The sequence below is a fragment of the Accipiter gentilis genome, chromosome W (genome assembly GCF_929443795.1).
Source record: "Accipiter gentilis chromosome W, bAccGen1.1, whole genome shotgun sequence".
Taxonomy (NCBI): domain Eukaryota; kingdom Metazoa; phylum Chordata; class Aves; order Accipitriformes; family Accipitridae; genus Astur; species Astur gentilis.
The window spans coordinates 39,423,738-39,448,950 of record NC_064918.1 but is presented as its reverse complement, the minus strand read 5'-3'; the positions used below and the strand labels follow the sequence as shown (position 1 = coordinate 39,448,950).

General features: G+C 47.2%; 2 protein-coding genes across 11 annotated transcripts in view; both read left to right on the top strand.

The window, feature by feature from the left end:
- Positions 1-25,213, top strand: part of LOC126035220 (transitional endoplasmic reticulum ATPase) — a 145,305-nt gene that overhangs the window by 66,569 nt on the left and 53,523 nt on the right. The gene's annotated exons all lie outside the window — the stretch shown is intronic.
- Positions 1-25,213, top strand: part of LOC126035228 (deoxyuridine 5'-triphosphate nucleotidohydrolase-like) — a 59,205-nt gene that overhangs the window by 1,934 nt on the left and 32,058 nt on the right. Inside the window, exon 2 of one of the 4 annotated variants that reach the window (XM_049793466.1) lies at positions 2,207-2,451. The exons of 2 other annotated variants lie outside the window; for them this stretch is intronic. In XM_049793466.1, coding sequence (XP_049649423.1) covers positions 2,207-2,235 — 29 coding nt within the window. In that variant the 3' untranslated portion in view covers positions 2,236-2,451. One more of the 4 variants, XM_049793463.1, reaches the window with a different exon arrangement.

Genomic DNA, 25,213 nt, shown 5'->3' with positions numbered 1-25,213 from the left:
TGGCACATAGATGCTAGCAATGTTAAACCTCAGAAGGTTCAAATAACATGAGAAATTTCAACGGTGCATGATGTCCAGAAGCTTGTGGGAGATATCCAGTGGGTGCGGAATCTTTGCAGTATCACTAATGATGATATGGCCCCTTTGGTAGAACTCCTGGGTACGAGCGCACGTGCAGATGAGAAACGGGAAATGACAGGAGAACAGCAAAAAGCCTTTAGAATATATATCAAAGAAAATTGCATCTAGCTTTGCATCCAGATGCAATAAGGATTTACCAATCATGTTGATGATTGTTAATACAGGAGACTCTCAGAGACAACACCCTTATGCAGTAATTTGTCAGTGGGACACAAAGCGCTCATATCCCTTGAGAATTCTGGAATGGGTCTTCTTGGCCATGCGGCCGGACAAATCTATTGTAACCTGATTGGAATTATTTGCACAACTGATCATTAGGGGAAGAACAAGGATTGTAGAGATTGCAGGGACGGAAACAGAAATGCTGTTAATACCTCTGGTAAAATGGTATTTGGAATGGGGAATTCGGCATTCTGTAGCGTTATAAGTGTTATTAGCGGGGTTTGGAGGTACGATAAGTAATCAATATCCAAAGCATAAGTTGTGGTCACTATTGGAACAGCAAACCTTTGAGTAAAAACCATGGACGTTGGAAACACCTGTACATGGGGTAACAGTGTTTACTGATGCTGGGAAAAAGACAGGTATGGCTGCCTGTACATGGAAAGATGCTAACGATTAGTGGTGTGAGCATGTTGAAAAGGGAGAGCCTGGGGATTCTTTACAGATGCTAGAATTAAAAGTGGTGATTTGGGCACTGCAGCATTGGGCTAAAGAGCCGCTGAATTGTTTTTGTCATTACTACGCTGCTTGAACTCTCGGAGTGTAGAGTATTTTATAATGCATATAAGAAGTCATCAAAAACTACCAGGTTTGTCAGAGGGAAATGAAAGAGCTGACCAATTGGTTGCAGCGGCATGGGAGCCTCGTCCAGGGAATTGTTTTCAACAAGCACGGCAATCACATGCGTTCTTGCACCAACCCGCTAGGATGTTAGCAAAGCAATTTGACTTACAACTTACTGATCCCCAAGGTATCAAAGCATGCCCCGATTGTCAAAAGGAAGGGCTGGGCTTGGGCTGTGGGGTTAACCGATGAGGTCTCTTGCCATTGCAGTTGTGGCAAATGGATGTCACCCATGTCACATGGTTTGGTGCAAAGCGTTATGTGCATGTGTGTATTGATACCTATTCTGCTGTTATGTGGGCCACGGCACAAACTGGAGAAAAGGCCTTACATGTTGAACGACATCTTCACGCTTCTTTTGCAGTGCTGGGTGTGCCTAAAGGAATTAAGATGGACAACGGCCCAGCTATGGTTCTACACGATTTGCTCGATTTTGTAATTTATGGGGAATTCACCATGGTACGGGTATTCCACATCTTCCCACAGGACAGGCTATTGTTGAACGGGCCAACCAAACCCTAAAGAGCATGCTGCAAAGACCAAAGGGGGGAACCCAGGGCTTACTTCCAGAGGAGCGATTGGCCAAAGCCTTATTTGTGCTAAATTATCTTAGATTGACAGGTGATCACAAAGACCCACCAATGGTAGTGCATCATGCTCTTTTACAGGTGGAAAGGACGCAACAAAGTACAGGAATCATGGTAATGTATAAGGGCTCAGAGTCCGGGCAATGGTGCAGACCAGCAGAAGTAAAACTTACTGGGAGAGGGTATATGTGTCTGCTTACAGATCGAGCCATTCGCTGGATCCCAGCCAAGTGGGTCAAGCCATGGCTTTGCACTGATGCTGGACCCGGAATCATCCCAACGGCAACTGGCACGGCACCGGCGGGTGCTGGAGCCACTGATCTGACAGATTCCGACTAACAGAGCATTACACTTTAGAGGACTAGCGGACATTGAGTCCTTCAGAGGGGTTTTTGGTTAAGTCATTATAAGGAAGTATATGATTTATCGCTTGTAGAAGACTTAGGACAGTGTGCCTTATTGTATATAGAACTTGCATTAGGTAAAAAGTGTGTTAAGCATAATTTGATTAAACATAGTGTGATTACGGGAAGACAGTGTGGGGTAAACGTAAAAGTTAGCTAAAGCCAAAATTAGGGGTAAGGTCTATTTCCATTAATAACCTGGGAACGAGGTTGATTGTGTTTCCACAGATACAGGCCCACGACAGACTCCTGTTTGATTTGCACGACCATCATCATCTGGAGCATCATAGATGGTGCAGCAATATGAATACCACCTCAGCCAAAAACTAACGTATAGGTCACCTTGGCTAACATAACAGGTCAAGATTCTCTGTGCATTGCAACTGTATCATAAAGCCCATGAACCAATAGACAAGATGGCTATGACTTGTGCAGCGCGCCTGGCCAGCGAGCGCATGCGTCATAGATTGCAACCGAGGCGGATTTTTTAGCACCTGCTGGCCACGTGTGCTAAAACACGTTCCTCTGCAAATGTATAAATACCGGGATTTTCCAAAGAGCATTGGGCTGGTACACGGTAAGGCCATCATTGCCTCTGTGGGGACGCCCACGGAAAGCTGGCACCTACCGATTGCTGGGCTGAGTTCGTGGAGCAAGATGGCTCAAGAATGTATGGATGGTTCATCTTCCTCATAGTCCTCATGGTCTGGGTCACTAGGGGTAACGGGTTGGCTCAAAGAATTATGGGCATTGTTGTAGTTATTGTGATTTTAGCTATTGTAATAATTTTACCTTCTTCAGCTTGTTAAGAAAAAATGGCATCCCAAGTTATTAAGCAAGCCTGGATTGCTCAAAAACAAAAAAAGGGGGAATTGTTGAGGATTTCTTGGCTGGGCGAGGGCATGTGAGCAATCCAGCCTTTAGCTAGGAACAAAGCATAAGTTTACAAAGTGCAGGAGCAGACAAGGACGCTGTGCCCTTGTACGCTGATAAAAAGGAAGATAAGAAGAGCCTGACAAGCAACTCCTGGATGCCGAAGAATGAGATAAGTAACTGCTGGACACCTCGTGAAGAAGCTTGCACAGCCAATAGAGGATAAGATAGCATCGCGTGAAATCGGGTATTGTACCAATTAGAGTATTGTATAAGGCACGTGCACAAGCGCGTAAGGTATATAACTGTGCTAAAAGTTGTAGTAAATGGGCTTCACTTGATCACATTGGTCTGTGTGTGATGTCCCCCGTGGATCCTCTGCAACACACAGCCAGCATGAGTTCATGAAAGGCAGGTCCTGCTTGTCCAACCTGATCTCCTTCTATGACCAGGTGACCTACCTAGTGGATGAGTGGAAGACTGTGGATGTTATCTACCTCGACTTCAGCAAGGGCTTTGACACTGTCTCTCATGGCATACTCCTTGAGAAGCTGGCGTCTCACGGCTTGGACAAGTGTACTCTTCACTGGGTAAAAAACTGGCTGGCTGGACGAGCCCAGAGGGTTGTGGTGAATGGAGTTAAATCCATTTGGCGGCCGGTCACAAGTGGTGTTCCCCAGGGCTCAGTACTGGGGCCACTTCTCTTTAATATCTTTATTAATGATCTGGATGAGGGGATGTCCCGATCCAATGTCAGGGAAGGTTTCGATATGATCCCAAGAGCGAGATTAAGACACTAACGAGGTTAAATGCCGTATACCCAAAAGAGCTTTTATTATCAAAAGTAGAAAATAGTAGTGATAGAATAGAATGGAAGAAAAGGCAGAAATCTAGCAAGCAGTCAGGATAGAGTTGCAAGGATAGTCACCACCATGGATCCAGCAGCGTCCCATTGGTCCTCAGTCTTCAATTCTTCTGTGGTGGGTGCACACCACGACTTGGCTCCATGGTTTTTTATAGGGCATATTTCGATGATGTATGCACATACGTATTGTTCATGCACTGTTCACATGCTGCAGGTTTCGTCTATCACAGGACCTTCGTGCGATCAACACCAGAAACCAGTATCTTATCTGTAGGGATTGGCGCTCGGAAGATCTCGCGATGTACGGAAAGAGAAGGGTTAAAGGAGGCAGGATGACCGACAGACAGTATGTAAGGGCGTGACGCAGTTGAATAAACGCCATTTGCAGCATCCTCATATTGGTGTCAGTGCTCTGTGGCCCAGGGTATGGTGGACCCTGTGCCGAGTCCCACGGGGTGATCAGACGAATGTCTACAAGTGGTGACCCCGATGTGATTGGACATCGGCGGATTACGCGGGGCGTAATCGAAGGCCTGGCCAGGCATGGAAGGAGTCCTGAAGGTGTTGGACTCATGCTCTAGAGAGGTAAAAATCCCTATGGGACAAAAAGAAGCGAAAGCTTGCCTAGAGCGGCTCCTGAAAGAGGAAGCGATAGAGCGCCCGGGGGACATATTGTCTCCTGAGTGCTGGCCGAAATGCACCGCGGCTTTAGCGGAACGGGCTATGGCGACGCAGCATGGTCCGGAGTTAAAGACGTGGGGGCGGATTAGGGCGATTTTCAGGAAGGTGCGGGAGGAGGGCTTAACATGGAAGGAAGCAAAGAGATTGATGCACGCGCAGGCGGAGCGGGGCGTGCAGGCGGATGGGGGGGCACGGACAGAAGGGCTGACGGAGGTAGCGGAGCAGACGCCTCTGGTGCTCCCAGTGCAGCCGTCAGCACCGGCCGAACCACCGGGATACCCTTGGGAGGAGTTTGAACGGGAGCGTGAACGGGCGAGAGAGGAGGAGCGGGAGAAAGAGCGACAGTTAATTCAGGAGGCAGAGGAACCCGTGGCGGAGCAAAGGAGACGGGAGAAGGAGAGGCAGAGACTAGAGGAGGCGGAGAGGGCGGTGATGAAGGGATCGGAAAAGGAGCAGGTAGAGGAGGGAGCGGTTCCCCTGTATGATCCGGAGGATTGGGTGCCGGGACGTGTTTTGCGAACCGCGCCACAAGCTCACCCTAAGATGGCGCCGACATCCGCCTTCTCCCCGGATGTCTCTCCGGAGGTCGGGAGAGGCGGAGCACGGCCAAAGGAAGGAGGAAGGAAAGTCAGGACACCCCCTCTTACGCGCGTAGCGGAAGAGGAAGAGAGTGGTCCGGACTCAATCGAGGGGTCGGCTCAACGGTTAGAGGAGGCGTGGCAACTGGTGGGCGGACACCGCTGTCGTCCGCCACACGCAGCGGTAAAACAAAAGGCTGTCTCCGACTGTAAGGCGCAGTCGGCAGCAGCCAGTGAAACGGCAACGCCTATGTCTTTAATACCTGTGCCCGACCCAGCTACAGATCCGCTGCAGATGTTGCAGCGAGTAGTAGAGGAGATACAGGAGCAGGTGAAGCAACAGCGGCAGCTGCTACAAGCAGCTGGGGAACAGAAAGGAGTTCCCGATTCACCAAAGATCACGTTGCCAGACTGGAAAATTGTAGCAAAGGAATGTGTTATGGACGGCATACGTTTTGAAGGACCCCCTTTAGTTTGCCCAGTCCGAGCTGGTCCAGGTGGTGTGGGGGTGGAGTGGTCTCCGTTAGATAGCAAGCTTTTGCAACAAGTGAAGAAGACCGTGGATGAATACGGCTTAGGACATCCCATGACAGGCTCTCTGTTAGACGTGGTTTTTTTTTCAGGTTCACTGACTCCCTGGGATTCGCGACAGTTTTGCAGTATGATTTTGACTCCCATTTTTTTTTGATTTAGAAGGAAGCTTGGACAAACAGATTACAAGCAGCACTAGTTGAGACCCAACAGGAAAGTGGGAAGGAGGGTGGCGCTTGGTGACACAGGGAAGAGGGTATACTGCAGTACAGTCATCAGAGCACCCAGACTCACGTGTGCGCTGGGTGCCGTCACGGTGGTTGAAACCAGACCTCAGTCAATAACGATTTGTTGTGAGTTATTTTGCAGGATGCCGTTCAGAAGATCATCTGAGTACCTGCACTGTGGTCGTTGTGACCCTTGGGTGCTTACCAAGTATGACCGCTGTGGACAACAACTCTGGAGGCGCACCAGCCGAACATCAAAATGGTGTGACCGATGTTTTGAACACCGCAGATCCACTTTACAGCAACCGCTGTGTGTACCCCATAAGCAGGGGACTATGATATGCTTTTAGACAAAGCCAATCAATTACAGGAGGCAGGTGACAGTGGCTTGACAATCTCCTCTCGTCGACCTGGCAATGGCTCCTGTCTTTGATTGACTGAAAAACGTTGACCCTATTTGGAATCCTTTTGGTGGTGGTTATTATGGTTTGTTGTGGGATACCAGCACTGACTGTTTGCGTGCGGAAACTCTTTATACAGAGTGCGGGTACCCACCAGTACACGAATTACCATGAGGTGGTGGGATCACTTATAGCTGTAACGCCAGTTTGTACTGTCGGTCATCCGCCATAGTGAGGGGGGACTTGTAGGGATTGGCGCTCGGAAGATCTCGCGATGTACGGAAAGAGAAGGGTTAAAGGAGGCGGGATGACCGACAGACAGTATGTAAGGGCGTGACGCAGTTGAATAAACGCCATTTGCAGCATCCTCATATTGGTGTCAGTGCTCTGTGGCCCAGGGTATGGTGGACCCTGTGCCGAGTCCCACGGGGTGATCAGACGAATGTCTACACTTATCTCAAAGACTACAGTTTCTGTGAGAATGGTAGCCTCCACATTCTTGCATGCTTGTCAGCTTCAGCCCCTTTCCTCTCCTGGATGCCTCAGTGGCCTGTTAATCGTCCTTATGGACAGAGGAATGTCCTGCTTAGGCCATCTCAGAGACAAAGGGCTCGAGATAAGCAGTTCACAATTCTTGAGATGAATGGCTTGAGATGACAGTCCAGTCTCTCACACCTAACAATCTTTGAGACAAACAGCTTGAGATAACAATTTAGTCTCTCACAGGGGAGTGCACCCTCAGCAAGTTTGCAGAGGGAGGGTCGATCTGCTCGAGGGTAGGAAGGCTCTACAGAGGGATCTGGACAGGCTGGATTGATGGGCCGAGGCCAATTGAGGTTCAATATGAGGTTCAACAAGGCTAAGTGCCAGGTCCTGCACTTCGGTCACCGCAATCCCATGCAGCGCTACAGGCTTGGGGAAGAGTGGCTGGAAAGCTGCCTGGCAGAGAAAGACCTAGGGGTGCTGGTTGACAAACGGCTGAATATGAGCCAACAGTGTGCCCAGGTGGCCAAGGTCAACAGCATCCTGGCCTGTATCAGAAATAGCGTGGCCAGCAGGAGCAGGGAAGTGATTGTTCCCCTGTACTCGGGCACTGGTGAGGCTGCACCTTGAGTACTGTGTTCAGTTTTGGGCCCCCACTACAGGAAAGACATTGAGGTGCTGGAGCGTGTCCAGAGAAGGGCAACCAAGTTGGTGAGGGGCCTGGAGCACAAGTCTTATGAGGAGCAGCTGAGGGAACTGGGGTTGTTTAGTCTGGAGAAAAGGAAGCTGAGGGGAGACCTTATTGCTCTCTACAGCTACCTGAAAGGGGGTTGTGGTGAGGTGGGTGTTGGTCTCTTCTGTCAGGTGGTTGGAGATAGGACAAGAGGAAATGGCCTCAAGTTGCAGCAGGGGAGGTTTAGATTGGATATTAGGAAAAGTTTCTTTACTGAGAGGGTTGTCAGGCATTGGAACAAGCTGCCCAGGGAAGTGGTGGTGTCACCATCCCTGGAGGTATTAAAAAAGCACAGAGACAAGGCACTTCAGGACATGGTTTAGTGGGCATGGTTGACAGTTGGACTCAATGATCTTAAAGGTCTTTTCCAACCTAAATGATTCTATGATTTTATGATTCTAAGTTCAAGCCAGTACTGCCCCCTCAAGGCGCTCTCATTGGTCAGGCACCTGCCCCACTGCACCGAGCTGGCTGTTTATAGTGGCAGGATCACCCAGGTAATCTTCAGGAAGGTTGTGATGTCACTGGGATGTTGTGCGTCAAGCTCTTCCCCCTCGCGTTCGGGCATTGGGCTAGGACCATGGCCACGGGTGGGCATGTGGCTGCTTCTGTGTGGGTTGGGGGCTTTGTAGGCTCCAGAGGGTTAGAGTGGGCTTGGGGGCATGATGTCCTCCTCCTCCTGCATGGGATAGGGCACGAGGCCTGTGAGAGTATCTCTGTGGGGCTCATGTGGGGCCTGGGGCTGTATGAGGGCCAGGAGCCCCCAGTCCTGGGGCAGCTCTGGGGCTGGGGAGAGTCCTGTGCAGAGCCTGGTAGCCTGATGTTGCTCCCTGGTGTGGTGCTGGCTATTCTAGGGGCACCTGGCTGCAGGCAGGACTTGGGTGATGCTGAAGCATGTTTCTTGCAGTTTTGGGGCTGGGAAGCACTTGACAGGCTTCTGGCCTGTCCCAGGGTAGAAAAATCAGAAGAGAAGCTGGGAGCAGCTGTGCTAGAGGGTGAAGCCCTCCAGGGAGGTAGGGAGGCACTTGAGCTGTCTCCTCCCCTGGTGCAAGGTGTGCTCCTGCAACCTGGCTGTGCTGGTAAGGTTGGAGGACAGTGTGGACTTCCTGAAAGCCCTGCCTCTGCTAAGGCAGTGTCCTGCTTCACATGGGGCTGGCTGGGATGTAGGAAGAGTGACCCCTGTGGAGTCACTATGTGGGGCAGTCTGAGGGTGTCTGATAGGGTGAGTGTCTGGTCCCCAGGGACAGTGCCATGCCTGGATCAAACACCTGATGTGCTGAGGCTCATGGTCTTTCTGCAGCAGAGGCTTCTCTGTCTTGGTGTTGGCTGAGGCACTTTAATCCTTGAATGGTGCAAGGACTTGCCTTGGGGTATCCTTTTTCATCAAGAAAAAGCCATTGGTCCCCCTGAAGCCTGGGTCCTTGTGGTGGGTTGACCCTGGCTAGATGCCAGGTGCCCACCAAAGCCACTCTATCACTCCCCCCCTCAGCTGGACAGGGGAGAGAATATATAACAAAAGGCTCGTGGGTTGAGGTAAGGACAGGGAGAGATCACTCACCAATTACTGTCACAGGCAAAACAGACTTGACTTGGGGAAAAATTAATTTAATTTATTACCAGTCAAATCAGAGTAGGATAATGAGAAATAAAAACTAAATCTTAAAACACCTTCCCCCCACCCCTCCCTTCTTCATGGGCTTAACTTTACTCCCAATTTCTCTACCTCCTCCCACCAGTGGCACAGGGGGATGGGGAGTTGGGGTTACGGTCAGTTCATCACACATTGTTTCTGCTGCTCCGTCTTCCTCAGGGGGAGGACTCCTCACACTCTCCAGCATGGGGCCCTTCCCATGGGAGACAGTTCTCCACGAACTTCTCCAACATGACTCCTTCCCATGGGCTGCAGTTCTTCATGAGCTGATCCAGCATAGGTCCCTTCCATGAGATGCAGTCCTTCAGGAGCACACTGCTCCAGCATGGGTCCCCCGCGGGGTCACAAGTCCTGCCAGCAAACCTGCTCCAGCATGGGATCCTCTCTCCATGGGTCCACAGGTCCTGCCAGGATCCTGCTCCAGCGTGGGCTTCCCAAAGGTCACAGCCTCCTTCAGGTGCATCCACCTGCTCTGGTGTGGGGTCCTCCACATGGCTGCAGGTGGATATCTGCTCCACCATGGACCTCCATGGGCTGCAGGGGGACAGCTTGCCTCACCATGGTCTTCACCACAGGCTGCAGGGGAATCTCTGCTCCAGCACCTGGAGCACCTCCTCCCCCTCCTTCTTCACTGACCTTGGTGTCTGCAGAGGTGCTTCTCTCACATATTTTCACTCCTGTCTCTGGCTGAAATTACTGTCCCACAGTAAATTTTCCCCTTCTTAAATATGTTATCACAGAAGTGCTACCACTGTCGCTGATTGGCTCGGCCTTGGCCAGCGGCAGGGTCTGTCTTGGAGCCAGCAAGCATTGGCTCTGTTGGACATAGTGGAAGCTTCTAGAAGCTTCTCACTGAAGCCACCCCTGTAGCCCCCCCAGCTACCAAAACGTTACCATGTACTGTCCTGGTTTCAGCTGGGATAGAGTTAACTGTCTTCCTAGTAGCTGGTACAGTGCTATGTTTTGAGTTCAGTATGAGAAGAATGTTGATAACATTGATGTTTTCAGTTGTTGCTAAGTAGTGTTTAGACTAATGTCAAGGATTTTTCAGCTTCTCATGTCCAGCCAGCGAGAAAGCTGGAGGGGCACAAGAAGTTGGCACAGGACACCTGACCCAAACTGGCCAACGGTGTATTCCATACCATGGGACATCCCATCTAGTATAGGAACTGGGAAGTGGGGGTGGGGAATCGCCGCTCGGGGACTAGCTGGGTGTCGGTCGGCGGGTGCTGAGCAATTGCTCTGCGCATCATTTGTACATTCCAATCCTTTTATTACTACTGTTGTCATTTTATTAGTGTTATCATTATTAGTTTCTTCTTTTCTGTTCTATTAAACCATTCTTATCTCAACCCATGAGTTTTACTTCTTTTTCCTGATTTTCTCCCCCATCCCACTGGATGGGGGGGAGTGAGTGAGTGGCTGCGTGGTGCTTAGTTGCTGGCTGGGGTTAAACCATGACAGATGGGCAGGTTTCCTAGGACAAGAGCAAGGACACTGGGTCCAGACAGCTCCACTGGACAGGAGCCACCTCACTCCAGGTCTAACACTGGCCAGGACACCACAGAGATCAAGGGGGCAACTCACATGGCAAAAGCCCAAACACACTTCCCCCTCAGAAGGGGATACGTGACAGGGGTTTGCAGAGGAACAATGCTGGGAATGTGTTTAGCTCGGCTATGCAGCTTCCCTGCTAGCTGGTCACAGCTGCAGGCACTACTACTGCAGAGCTGGGTCACACCAAGGCAAACAGATCAGGAGCGGTTTTAAACACAGCCCCTAAGCAGCGCACAGGACTGTATTGGGTTTTGTTGTGGTTTAACCCCAGCCAGCAACTAAGCACCACGCAGCCACTCACTCACTCCCCCCCATCCAGTGGGATGGGGGAGAAAATCGGGGAAAAAAAAAGTAAAACTCATGGTTTGAGATAAGAATGGTTTAATAGAACAGAAAAGAGGAAACTAATAATGATAATGATAACACTAATAAAATGACAACAGTAGTAATAAAAGGATTGGAATGTACAAATGATGTGCAGGGCAATTGCTCACCACCTGCTGACCAACACCCAGCTAGTCCCCGAGCAGCGATTCCCAGCCCCCACTTCCCAGTTCCTATACTAGATGGGACGTCCCATGGTATGGAATACACCGTTGGCCAGTTTAGGTCAGGTGCCCTGGCTGTGTCCTGTGCCAATTTCTTGTGCCCCTCCAGCTTTCTCGCTGGCTTGGCATGAGAAGCTGAAAAATCCTTGACTATAGTCTAAACACTACTGAGCAACAACTGAAAACATCAGTGTTATCAACATTCTTCTCATACTGAACTCAAAACATAGCACTGTACCAGCTACTAGGAAGACAGTTAACTCTATCCCAGCTGAAACCAGGACACCATCTTGAGAAACAAGGCTGTCTCTTGCCCTGTCAAGGTACAATGTTGATGCAGAGCAATGATCCCTCTTGGGACAACATCCTGCCTGCAGACCTGTCCTGGAGTCCAAGGGGGGGAAGCAGCTGGTCCTGTGGATGCTGCAGCTCATGGGTGAAGCTGAGAGGTGATGTGAATGTTTGAGGCTGTTAAATATCACATTTTTCATGATTAGAGGGTGCTTTTGTAACCTCTGTACGCTTCCCCTTATGGAGAAAGTGTTTGAATGAGGCATTTTGGAGTAATTTCTGGGTTTACGTCTTGTCCTTCCCCTGTAGTTTGGTCACAGTGTTGATCTGCCTGTCCTTTCCTGAGCTGGGGTCTTAACCAAAACTGCTCCTCATTCACAGCTCGTCTGCCAGCACATCTGGCACCTTTTTAAAGACATGCTGGGAAAGTGCAGGGAGGGGTGGCAGGAATAAAGGTACAAAGCAGTTTCCATACAAGGAACAATTACATAAACTGGCTCTCTTCCATCTGGGGGAAGAGATGACTGAGGGAGGCATGATGGGGAATAATAAAATCATGTGTGGCTGGGGGAGCAGGGGATGATTGCTCGAGCTCCCTTCCTGTAAAGGGTATGTGGGGCGTCATGTGTGGGAAGAGGCAGTAGCACCTCAGGGTGTGAGTGCATTTCTTGAAGCAGTTTGGGATTAACCTGTGGAAATGGTGGCCTTGCGTGGGGGTATGGTGGGAAGATGTGAAAAACTTGTCTGGGATCAAAAGGTAATTAAGCAAATTTCTGAAAAAAAAAAAAAAAAAAAAAAAATCCAGCGAGGGTTGGTGAGCCCAGTGATGGTGCTTCTGGTGTGGGAAATCCCCAGGCTACAGGAGCGAGGAGCATGTTGTAGGCTGGAGCTTCAGCTCTTCCTGAGGCCTTGGCCATGGGTCTCTGTTCTAGAAAGGATGGGGAGGTTGGGGACTGCAGCCTGGAGCAGTGGGGCTGCTTTTCTGTTAAAGCATCATTACTTGGTATTTGAAGGTCAGAGCAGTGGATGAGGCCACTGAGCTCTGCAACTTCCTACCCAAGTGCCAGCTGTGAAGCACGTTCCTAGTGGGTACCACACCACTGCAAAGGAGACCTTTCCCCAGTTGCTGCCGCCACCACCTCTGAGCTGGATCTCCCCATGTTTGAGCAGATGGGGCAGGAGTGAGGGCATGATCCTGTGTGCAGGAGAGCACTGGCTCCTCGCTGCAGTGCTCCCCCCATCCTGCTCAGACTCCCCCGCTCAGCGCGGCACAGGGAAGTCTACAGCAACTGTTGCTGGGTGAGCTCAGGAGATGCATCTGAGGATGCTGGGCTTGGCAGCAGCGAGGTTTGTACTCTGTTCTCCATGACAAGAGCAGTGTCCATGCATTTGGTGCTCTCTCTCCTTCCTGCCTTTTTCCATCCTTGAAGATGCTGCCTGCCTTTTCCAGCACCGTGAGCTACAGGATGAGGAAAGGACTGCAAGAAAAAAAAAATCCATGCCCAGGGTTTTCTGTTGGATTAATGCCCTGTTCTCTGCCTGCTGCTGTCCTGGCTGTGATCTGAGTTGATGAATCTCTGAGGAGATGCTGATGGGGGTCACCTTCCAGGTCAGGGTTTTAGCTCCTGCTGTCTGTGCAGGCAAGCTCTGTCCTGAGGGCATGGGGACCTTGTTCCTCAGGGCTCATTCAGCCACTGGCATGTCCCCTGAGGAAACCACCAAACCAGAGTGGCTCTCACCAATTCCCAGTTATCCTGACTTTGTTGGTAGCCCCAGCATGCAGCAGGCTTGGGCCTGCCCAGCTCTGAGCATGGGATAATCCAGATGGGAGGGGTCCCTAGGAGGTCTCTAGTCCTCATGCTCAAAGCAGGGTCAGCCACGAGGTCAGAGCAGGCTGCTTGGTGCTTTATCCAGGCTGGCCTTGAAAACCTCCAAGGACAGTGACAACACTGGAAGAGCTTGTTCCAGCAGCATTTCCCATGTCCTCATGGTGCTGTGTCTCACTAGAGCCTGCCTGGCCTCCTGAGGGCATATGGGAGGAAGGGGATGGAAGGTGCCATTAGTGCTAATGATGGTGGTTGATTTTTTCCTCCCCTGTTGGGGCTGAGGATGCTGGCTGCTGCTCCTCCCTGCTAGTGTGCTGCTGGCAGCAGCTGAGCTGGCTGCTCTGCACCTGCAGGGGTGGCATAATGAGCTGTGTCCTTGTCTCAACCTGCTGCTTCCTCGCCTGTCAGTGTCTGTGCTGCCAGCTGGGTTATCTTTTTCTTTCTGTGTCTATTCTTGTGTGGTTCCCAGTTGGTGCTGGCATGTGGCCCTCGCTGGAGACCTCCTCCTGGGCAGACCTTTGCAACCCCCCTTGGATGAGCACACTGGGGCTCTCTTGCTGCCCACATCGGGCATGCGGGGGAGATGCAAGCAGATCTGCATGGAAGTGGTGTGTGGGAGGACTTGGTCCCCTCCTGCTCTCAGACTCTGCTGGAGAAGCCAAAACCTGAGGGCAAGAGAGAGGGGGGAGGAAGGGGCAGTGTAGGGGATGCAGCAGTGCTTTTTGGGGGAAGCCTATCGTGGGAACAGTCTCTGCAAACCCCCTGTCCGAGCAGGTGAAAGAGGAAAGGTGGTGTCCCTGAGCTGGAGCACAGCGAGTTGTCCCAGGTTGCCTTGGGAATCAAGTGGCAGGCATGGGACTTGAATCCAGAGTGGCTGGACTCTGGTTAGGATGCTCCCCAGTGAGACAGGGTGATGGTAGCTGAGAGCCGGCAGCAACCTCATGTGTCCCCCTGGAAGGGAGGCCAGCTGTGCTGGGGAGCTCGAATAGCATAGGTTGCCCCTGGGGACCCATCTGCATGTGGAGGATATGTGCTGAAGTTTGGCTTGGCTCTGTTTTAGCTTCTAGCCTTTGCTCTCCTTTCCTCAGCAAAGGAGTCCTGTAGTGCTTGATAGTTTCTCCTAATGATGGTGCTCTCCAAGTTACATTTTAACCAAGTTATTTCTAGTTTGTATTTGGGTGCCAAGTGCACTGAGCTCTTCTAGTCTCTCCAGCTATCCTGTCACTTGGGAAATTTTGGCCTTGAAACACATCCTGAGACCCTGCTTTTCAGGGCAGGGGGCATCCCTGGGGTGTTCCCAGCAGGGATGCTGGCCCTGAGGGTTACAGCTGGAGGTGGATAGTGTCCTGGCTGGAGACAAACCCTGCTGCGTCTATTGGGAATGTGTCCATTTGATGCTTTTCCTTTTGCAGATCTGCATAGCATCTAATCCTTAATTTGCTAAATGAGCTGACGATGGCAAGATCTGATAAGTTCATCAGGACACAAAGTGGTACCCAGTTGAGTGCTGTAGGATGCTTAACATCTCTGTGATGCTACCAAATATGTAACCTCTTAAAAAAAAAAAAAAGACCCAGGGGTTGTCTGGCAAGGAGAGTTTTCTGAAAGAACAGGTTGGCTTGCCTTTATTCTGATCTTGCTTCTTCTTCATTGCATCCCAAACCACCTTCCCTGTGACTGCCCTGGCCCGATGGCAGGTGGTGCTGAGAGGGATGCAGGCAATGTTATGCTGGGGACAAAAGACTCCACTGGAGGATGCTGAGATGCCCCAGTCATCTCTTTGGGAGCTGGGATGATGCTTAGGGCTTGGCCAGGAGAACATGTTGTCACAACCTGGGCTGGACAGACCAGGGAGGGGTTGTGGTGAATTTGGAATTCTCTCGGGCTAAATTAAGGTGAAACGACACCAAACAATCAGTTAAACATTTTATTCATGACAGAAGCAAACTGAACTTGGAAGGCGTTAACAATAGGTGGCAGGGTTTCTCTCAACAGGAATTGGCATGAAACTACCTCAGTAAACCATGTAACCCATGGTAACCATATACATCAGTTCAGGGAAGAAGGAAAACCCTCCCGTTGGGTCACGAGGTTCAGAGCAGACCCCCTTGCTTTCTAGACTCCTTCTCAGAGAGGAGCCTAGGGGCGGCTGGATCCACTCCTAGTCCCAGACTTGGTCAATGGCTTTATGTCTAAAGGGATGAGGTGTAGGGATTATGGAAAAGGGGAGGGAGGGAGGAAGAGAGAGACAAAAAGAAAAGAGAAAGATGTTACCAGTCCTGGGTCCAGCGTTGGTCCAGTCAGCTGAGGCGTCCAGTTCCAGTGGGCATGCACACATGGGCTTCAGTTTGTGTCCTTTTATCATCTCCTTGCCCCTACTCATTAGGCTAATTAGGTGTCATGCCTGGTTTGTGCTTTCAGAACCTTTGGGAAATGGGTTGGTGGGCTTGGGGGTCGTTTGGGGAGTAACTTCCCCTTCTCTGCAGACATGACTTTTGAGTACCCTCTGGCATGTCCTCCCTCATCTGTTGCTGATGTCCTTTGCTGATGGGTGCTCAGCAGCTGCTTTTCACCTTGGTTCCTTGTTAGGCAGGGTTTGTTGTTATGCAGGGTTCATCCTTAAGCAGAACTTGCCCCACCACAATGTTTGAGACATTAACTCTTTCAGTCTCTCACACCACCCGTGGCTCAAACATTTTCTTTATAATCTTCGTGGATTCTCCATAGTCTTCTCCAGGGCTGGTGATTTAGATGTAAAGAAAGGGGGGAGAGAGAGAGATAACATATACAAAGCTTCAAATGGTACAAAACTTCAGTTAGCAGACAGAAGAGAGGGAAGAGATGGCACAGGTAATCATACAGTGAACAATTGCAAGGCCAAGCATTAAGAACAAAAATCCACATGACAACATGAGTCCAATGCTAACAAGCCATTTTCCCCACCCCATGAGTCCCAAGGATGTTAGGAGAGAAGTCAGCAACGATCCTCCATTAAGCCAGTCTCTTGGTTGCAACGCTTGAAAAAATTCTCCAGTCTTGTCTGTAACTTCTCTCATCTTTTTTCGTACTTCTTCTAAGGAGGTAGTTGCACTGTGTATGGTGAGACAGCATTCTCCATCAGTGAGATTTAACATCCCATATACTCCATGTTCTTTTAACAACAACATCACCAGATTCAAGGTTTCCTTCTCAGGGAAGAAGATAAATCTTTGAATCGTCAGAGGGAGGTTTTTTATAGAGCCATGAAAGGTCCCCTGGAAGCATTGTTCCAGGAGCAATTTGGTTTACCAGCTTTTTTTTTTTCCCACAAGATTAGTGATATTTAGATTAATGAGGCCAAATTGAATTCCTTTGCACAAACACCTTGATTGGTGTCTGTGGTGGGTTAACCTTGGCTGGACGCCAGGTGCCCACCAAAGCCATTCTATCACTCCCCCCACTCAGCTGGACAGGGGAGAGAAAATATAACAAAGGGCTCGTGGGTCGAGATAAGGACAGGGAGAGATCACACAACCAATTACCATGATGGGCAAAACAGACTCAGCTTGGGGAAAATTAACTCAATTTATTACAAATCACCAGAGTAAGGTAATGAGAAATAAACCCAAATCTCAGAACACCTTCCCTCCACCCCTCCCTTCTTCCTGGGCACAACTTCACTCCCAGATTCCTTCACCAAGCCCCCCCCAACGGCACAAGGGGGATGGGGATGGGGTTTATGGTCATCACACGTTATTTTCTGATGCTAATCCTCCTCAGGGGGAGGGCTCATCACACTCTTCCCCTGCTCCAGCGTGGGGTCCCACCCACGGGAGACAGTCCTCCACGAACTTCTCCAACATGGGTCCTTCCCATGGGCTGCAGTTCTTCACAAACTGCTCCAGCATGGGTCCTTTCCACGGTGTGCAGTCTTTCAGGAGCACACTGCTCCAGCATGGGTCCCCCACGGGGTCACAAGTCCTGCCAGAAAACCTGCTCTGTGGGCTCCTCTCTCCACAGATCCGCAGGTCCTGCCAGGAGCCTGCTCCAGCGCGGGGTTCCCATGGGGTCACATTCTCCTTTGGGAACCCACCTGCTCCGGCGTGGGGTCCTCCACGGGCTGCAGGTGGATATCTGCTCCATCGTGGACCTCCATGGGCTGCAGGGGGACAGCCTGCCTCACCATGGTCTTCACCACGGGCTGCAGGGGAATCTCAGCTCCGGCACCTGGAACACCTCCTCCCCCTCCTTCTTCACTGACCTTGGTGTCTGCAGGGTTGTTTCTCTCACATGTTCTTACTCCTCTCTCCAGCTGCCGTTTCTGTGCCCGCTGCAACATTTTTCCCCTTCTTAAATATGATATCACAGAGGCGCTACTGTTGCTGAAAAACTCGGAATAAAGAACTTATTAACACCAATTTAGTGTAGATAAGCAGACACTTCTTTATTAACGGCCGGGTGCATGGGCGAGTCCTCTCACGAACCACGCACACCTAAACACCAAAATCATGTACCTTATATTAAACTTATTCATTCATATTCATTAGGTTTCCAAGAAAGGTTATACATATCCATTAGATTTCTGGGAAGTTATTAGCATATACAAATGTCCTTTACGCAGGCGTGGTGAAGCCTCTGGTGGTCTTCCATAGTCTTCCTCACTTTGTCCGATAGTTGACCTCTCAGGTGATTCTGCGCAGTACGATTCTCACCATCATTTACATAAAAATGCATACTATGTCTATTCTTAAATATAACCTTTCTAATGATTGGTCCTTCCGTCACACCATCTCATTAATATTCTGATGTTCAAACAATCATTGGTTAATCTCACTTAACTCTACTGATTGGAATCCTCGATAATTAGATTGAGGTGGGAAGGGTAAGGGGTTTCCAAGCAGCAAACTGGTGTCCATAACGGTTTCCTTAGTTTCTTAAACCAAAACACTACTGATCAACAAATCTTTGTCAAAGTTTCTGTGCTTAAATGATTTTAGACAATACTTGAATTCTTATGGTTACACATAATACATTTTCTAAAGTTCCTAAGTTCCTATGACTATATTTCAAACTTAACACTCCCATGGTTAAATGTGTAGAATGTAATAGATATGTATAGTTTTTGCTAAAATATTTCTTATAATTCTACATTCCTATTAAAATTAAATATGATTAATTCTAACTAATAACAAATCAATAACAAATCAATAACATTTCCCCCCTTTGAAAGTGTTGAAAATTATTTCAATACTTTCACATTACCCACATAACATTTATCCACTACTATGGTGGTGCACTGTATTCTGGTGGAATAATTGGAACCTCTCTCATGATCATGCGATTGACTGCAATTCTATTAGTAAATTGTCTCTTCAGACAAGCATATGTCAGCATGATCATCAAAAAGACAATTAGTAACAGAAACAAAGTTTTGATTATAGATTGTAACCAAGAGCTCAGATTCCAACCTAATCCGCTAAAAATTTTTCCCAGCCAATCTTTTGACATATCCTCTTAAACGGTTTCAGTTTCTTTTTCAATTTTGCTCAATAACTCCAAATCATGTCCTACATCCTGAGTGACATTAGGAATATGAATACAGCAATGGTCCAATCTATCCCTGAGATATCTGCACACTCCATGTTCTTTAAGTAAAAGTAGGTTTAAAGCCATTCTATTTTGAAGAGTCATGCTAGAAGTTGCCATTGTTTTCTGATGACCTTCACCTGTTCAGACCATTGAGTCACTGGCCTTTGTTTACAATAAGTGGTTTTGTTTTTATGTTCCAGGGTGGTTAAATTCATAGTTAGAATTCCCCAAGGAATAGATTCTCCTACTGCTCTTGGTATTGGCAAACAAGCAGTAATCTGGGTAACATTTTGCAAGTTGGCAAATCCCATAATCAATCCTAACATCAAATTTTCCTCAGACATCTTTTTAGGAATGCCAATCAATTGTTCTGTTTCTAGTTGTCTTTTGTTTCTAATCATCAGATCTGCCCAGGTTCCCACCAACATCATCTGCCAAACTAATATAAAGAGAACAATTACAAACTGATATAAAAAATTAAACATGTTTCAAAGTCAGGTTTAAAGTCTGTGGGTCACGGTTAATAATCTTCCATGGAGTAGGTGCCTTCTTCACTCGAGTGTAGTGTATCCAAGCATCCGATTCCGCAATCTTAATAGCCATGAAGGTGGTTAACAGTATCTGGAAGGGTCCTTTCCAGCATTCCTGCAGGGGTTCGGAAGCCCATGTTTTCACATAGACATAATATCCTGGTTGAAAGTCATGCACTGGAGCTTCCAGGGATAATGGTCTATTCCATACCACTGCTCTCCGAATTACAGTCAAAGTTTTTCCTAGGGAAAGCAAATAGTTATATACATCTTGTTTCCCTTTTACATGCTTGTTTGGGTTTGGTTCTAGGGATTCATAAGGTTTTCCATACAATAATTCATAAGGACTGACTGAGGTTCCACTCTTTGGATGTACTCTAATTATTAATAATGCCAATGGAAGTGCTTGAGGCCATTTTAAATTAGTCTCTTGACAAATTTTACTTATTTGTCTCTTTAAGGTTTGATTCATTCTTTCTACTTTCCCACTGGATTGTGGCCTTTATGGGGTATGCAAATCCCATGTGAAACCCAGAACCTTGCTAACGTTTTGGACTACTTCTGCAACAAAGTGTGGACCTCTGTCAGAAGAAATTCCAATAGGAACCTGTCCTGGTTTCAGCTGGGATAGAGCTAACTGTCTTCCTAGTAGCTGGTACAGTGCTATGTTTTGAGTTCAGCATGCGAAGAATGTTGATAACACTGATGTTTTCAGTTGGTGCTCAGTAGTGTTTAGACTATAGTCAAGGATTTTTCAGCTTCTCATGGCCAGCCAGGGCACAAGAAGTTGGCACAGGACACAACCAAGGCACCTGACCCAAACTGGCCAATGGTGTATTCTATACCATGTGACGTCCCATCTAGTTTAGGAACTGGGAAGTGTGTGTGGGGGGAGGCAGGGAATCGCTGCTCGGGGACTGGCGGGGTGTCGGTTGGCGGGTGGTGAGCTATTGCCCTGTGCATCATTTGTACATTCCAATCCTTTTATTACTACTGTTGTCATTTTATTAGTGTTATCATTATCATTATAGTTTCTTCTTTTCTGTTCTATTAAACCGTTCTTATCTCAACCCAGGAGTTTTACTTTTTTTTCCCGATTTTCTCCCCCATCCCACTGGATGGGGGAAGTGAGTGAGCAGCTGCGTGGTGCTTAGTTGCTGGCTGGGGTTAAACCACGACAGAACCCCAAACCTTGGAATTATTTCTTGTAACAACAACTTTACTACTTCCTTTGCTTGTGTGGAGTGACAGGGAAAAGCTTCTGGCCATCCTGTAAAAGTATCAACCCCCACCAGGATGTATCGATACCCATTTTGCCTACATAGTTCTGAAAAATCTACTTGCCAATAATCTCCAGGTTCTGTACCAGATTTTATCCAACCCATTTGAACCTTTTTCCTGATTATTGGATTATTTTTCAAACATACTTCACATTTTGCAGTTACCACTTTTGCCATTCCTAACATTTTGAGCGATACCACTTGTTTTTTGCAAAGAAGTTACTAAGGCTTCTGCTCCCCAGTGACATTCCTGATGCTTTGTTTGAATTATTTCTCTCATCAGAAAGGGTGGAACTACTACCTGTCCTTTAGGTGTTATCCACCATCCGGCTCAGTTTTTCTTAGCATGTAATAATTGACTTAACTTATCATCCTCTTCTGAGTATTTTGGTTCTTCCCTAGGAAGAGTTACTGTTTTGGAGGCAATTAATGCCATTTGCAATGCTCGTTCCTTTGCTACCTTTCTTGCCGTTCGGTCGGCTAAATTATTTCCAGCAATTTCTTTTGTATTTCCAATTTGGTGTGCTTTACAGTGCATGATTGCTACCTGATCTGGTTTTTGAACTGCTTGTAATAATTGTAAAATTTCATCTTGGTGTTTAATATTTGATCCCTGAGAGGACAATAATCCTCTTTCTTTCCACAATGCTCCATGGACATGTACCACTCCAAAGGCATACTTTGAGTCTGTCCAAATATTCACTTTCTTCTTTTCACTTAGTTCTAAAGCTCGAATCAAAGCAATAAGTTCTGCTTTCTGAGCTGAGGTAGTACTCGCCAATGTTCCTGCTTCTATAACTGTGGTGTCTGTTGTTACCGCATATCCAGCGTATCAAACTCCTTGCTCCACAAAGCTGCTACCATCTGTATACAATTCCCAGTCCGGTCTCTCCAAAGGTACGTCCTTCAAATCTTCACGACTGGAATACACATACTCAATAGCAGCCAAGCAATCATGTTCCAATTGTCCTTCTACCTGTATGGAACTTTAAAACACCGCTGGATTTACCAGGTTAGTTGTTTTTAAAATTACATCATCTTGTTGTGTTAATATTACCTGATACTTCATCATTCTGCTCGGAGATAGCCAGTGTCCCCCCTTTTGTTCTAGAACAGTTTTCACCATGTGTGAGACATAGACTGTTATTGTTTTTCCCAAAGTCAATTTCTGAGCTTCTTGTATGATCATTACTGTTGCAGCCACTGCTCGAAGGCAAGTTGGCCACCCTTTACTCACCATGTCCAGTTGTTTGGAAAAGTATCCGACTGGTCGTTTCCAGCTTCCCATCTTCTGGGTTAACACACCAAGTGCCAAGCGTTGTCTTTCATGAACAAACAGCTGAAAATCTTTAGTTAAATCAGGAAGGCCTAAAGCAGGTGCAGACATCAAAGCACGTTTTAACTCTGTAAAGGCCCTTTGCTGTTTTGGACCCCACTCAAAACAAGAGTTCTTTTGGGCCTCATACAACAGTTTAGCTATTAGACCGTAGTTCATGATCCAAAGACGACACCACCCTGCCATTCCCAGGAATGCTCTAAGTTCATGGATATTTTTCGGCTCAGGTATACTACAAATGGTTTCTTTGTGATCTTTTCCCAATTGTTGCTGCCCTTTTGAAATCTCAAAGTCCAGATATATCACAGTCTGACATGCTATTTGGGCCTTCTTCCTGGATACCTTGTACCCATTTAGTCCTAGAAAATTCAAGAGGTCAATGGTTACCTGTATGCAGGTAAATCTTTCTTCTGTAGCAATCAGTATGTCATCTACATATTGTAGAAGTAAATGTTCAGGCCTTGGTTTATCCTGTTTCCAGATTTCAAGCTCTTTTGCCAGCTGGCTTCCAAAAATTGTCGGGCTATTTTTAAATCCTGGGGGTAGCCTTGTCTATGTCAACTGCATCTTTCGTCCAGTTTGTGGATTTTCCCATTCAAAAGCAAACAACTTTCTGCTTTCCTTCTCCAAGGGTACGCAAAAGAAAGCATCTTTCAAATCAAGCACTGTAAACCACTGATGAGTCTCCTTTAACGCTGTTAACAACGTATAAGGATTTGCTACCACAAGATATATATCCTTGGCTATTTGATTCACTGCTCTCAAATCTTGCACTAACCTGTATTCACCCGAGGGCCTTACTTCTGGTTTGATTGGGTATTGTTTAATTTTTACTGTTCCTGCCCATCTTCTTTTAAATCTATTTTTACAGGTGCCGCTAATTTTGATTTACCAGGAATATCTGTTTCCCATACTGTAGGAATCACTGCAGAATCCACCTCTGGTGGAATTTCCTGCTCCTCCACTTTTTCCTGTATCATCAGGATTTCTCCTGTTGTTTTTTTTGACTCAGGTATTTTCAAAAGAGTTCTCCTTCCTCAAAAACAATTTGTGCATTTCATTTAGATAACAAATCCCTTCCTAACAAGGGTATCGGACATTCTAGTACATACAAAAATTCATGTGTAATTATTTTATTTCCAAATTTCAAATCCAGAGGTTGCGGGAATGGTCTGTTTTCTCCTTTCCCTGTTACTCCTATTATGTTTGCTGGTTTTATTCCAATTTTTCCTTTACAAGTATTTAATACCAAAAATGTCGCTCCTGTATCCACTAGAAATTTAACTTCTTTTTCTCCCAGCTTAATTATAACCAGAAGCTCAGCTGGGTTCCCCTCCGGTCCCCTTCATTCATCCAAAACCATCATTCTGGCTACCTCCTTCTGAATATTTCCTCCTGAACACTGCTCATTCTTAGGACAATCCCTTCTCCAATGTCCTTCCTCCCTACACAAAGCACACTGATTCACTCCTAAGGGGGTGTTAAAATTCCGATTTCTAGAATTCATAGTTCCTTCCCGTCCAGAGGCACCTCGTCCTCTTCCTCTACCTTGTCCTCTGCCTGCCGTTCCTGTTATTATGGCCAGTAATCTATTTTCTCTGGTCTTCCTTTCCTCTTTTCCCCTGTTATTATATACTTTCCATGCTGCCTCCAGCATTTTATTCAAACTCCTTGAATCCTCTCCCTCCAGCTTCTGAAGTTTCTTTCTTATGTCTGGTGCTGACTGTCCCATAAAAATTAAAGACAACTGTACCTGAGCCGCCTCCGTATCTACTCTTAAATCAGTATATTTTCTGGCAGCTTCCTTCAGTCTTTCCAGAAACGCTGAGGGAGATTCATTCTCATCTTGTCTCACCTCATATATTTTAGACCAATTCAGAGATTTAGGCATAGCATGTTTAACTCCATATAAAATCCATTTCTGATACCAACTCAGACTTTCTCTATGCTCCACATTATTTGGATCCCACTGCGGATCCCCAGATGGAAAATTCTGCTCTAATATTCTACCTGTTGTCCCACTCAGTACAGCCACTTCTGCCTGTGCTTTGCCAGTCTTTAGTACCATCTGCTTTTCTGTATCATACTCCAGCTGCCTGCTTCCAAGCCATCAAGTCTGTAACGGAAAGGGTACTTTTACATACACCGGCCCATCGTTACCAACTCCCTGCCGCATGGGAGCTATTGTATGTGCCTACTAGTTAGCTTGCATTCATTCTGCCAATCCCGTCTCTGCCTTAAGTAAAAGAATAAACCCACATATGGTATTTCACTCCATTTCCTTTCTCTTCTACAAAACAACATTAACTGCAGAATGGTGTTATAATTCAGTGTCCCATTCATGGGCCACATTTCCTGATCCTCCAATGTATACAGAGGCCACCAATGATTACAGTATTCAATCATCTGACTTTTACGTAAATCATCATGCAATTCACCCCAATGTGCTAATAAACATCCTAACAGAGAAGTTTTTGGGATTTTTCCATCAGTGGACAAATTTCCCATACTCTTACTCTTAAATAATTTGGCCAATGCCATCATGTTTATACCCAATACTAAATATCTATTAGATATATTTATATATCAAATATCAAATATCACAAGTCAATAATCATTTATCAAATGGCAAATACTGAACCAAATATCAAATACCAAGTATCAAATACAAAACTTCAAATACCAAATATATATATATCAAATACCAGATATCAAATAAATACAAATAACAGTTGTTGCCAGGTAATGGAGTCCACCTGCTCGCCTAGGGCATGGACAAAGCCGACTTCCCTAGGCAAGAGTCATAACCAATATCCCCTGGCAAATTATTAACCAACAAAATGTATTCACACTTTATAACTTCCAGCCTCAGTCAGAGCTGTACCATACAATATACAATTACTCAAATCTGTCACTTCATTCTTCCAAACTCCACACTCGCTTCATGCACGTCTCACATTTACAGCACTCACACTCACACCTTTCTCACAAAAATACACATATATTCTTAAAGATTCCTTAAAATTGGGACTCAAACCCAAAGTTTCCAAAATGCTTTTGAAGCTGGGACTCTAACCCAGAATCCTCAAAAGTTGTGGGACTCTAACCCACTCCAAAATGCTTTTGAAGCTGGGACTCTAACCCAGAATCCTCAAAAGTTGTGGGACTCTAACCCACTCCCAAATTGTCCAACCCAGCAATAGCTTTCACTTATGTCTTACGGGCAGGCGCCTAGGCTTCCACTTCAGGATCCTTCAGTCCAACCCTGTGCAGCTT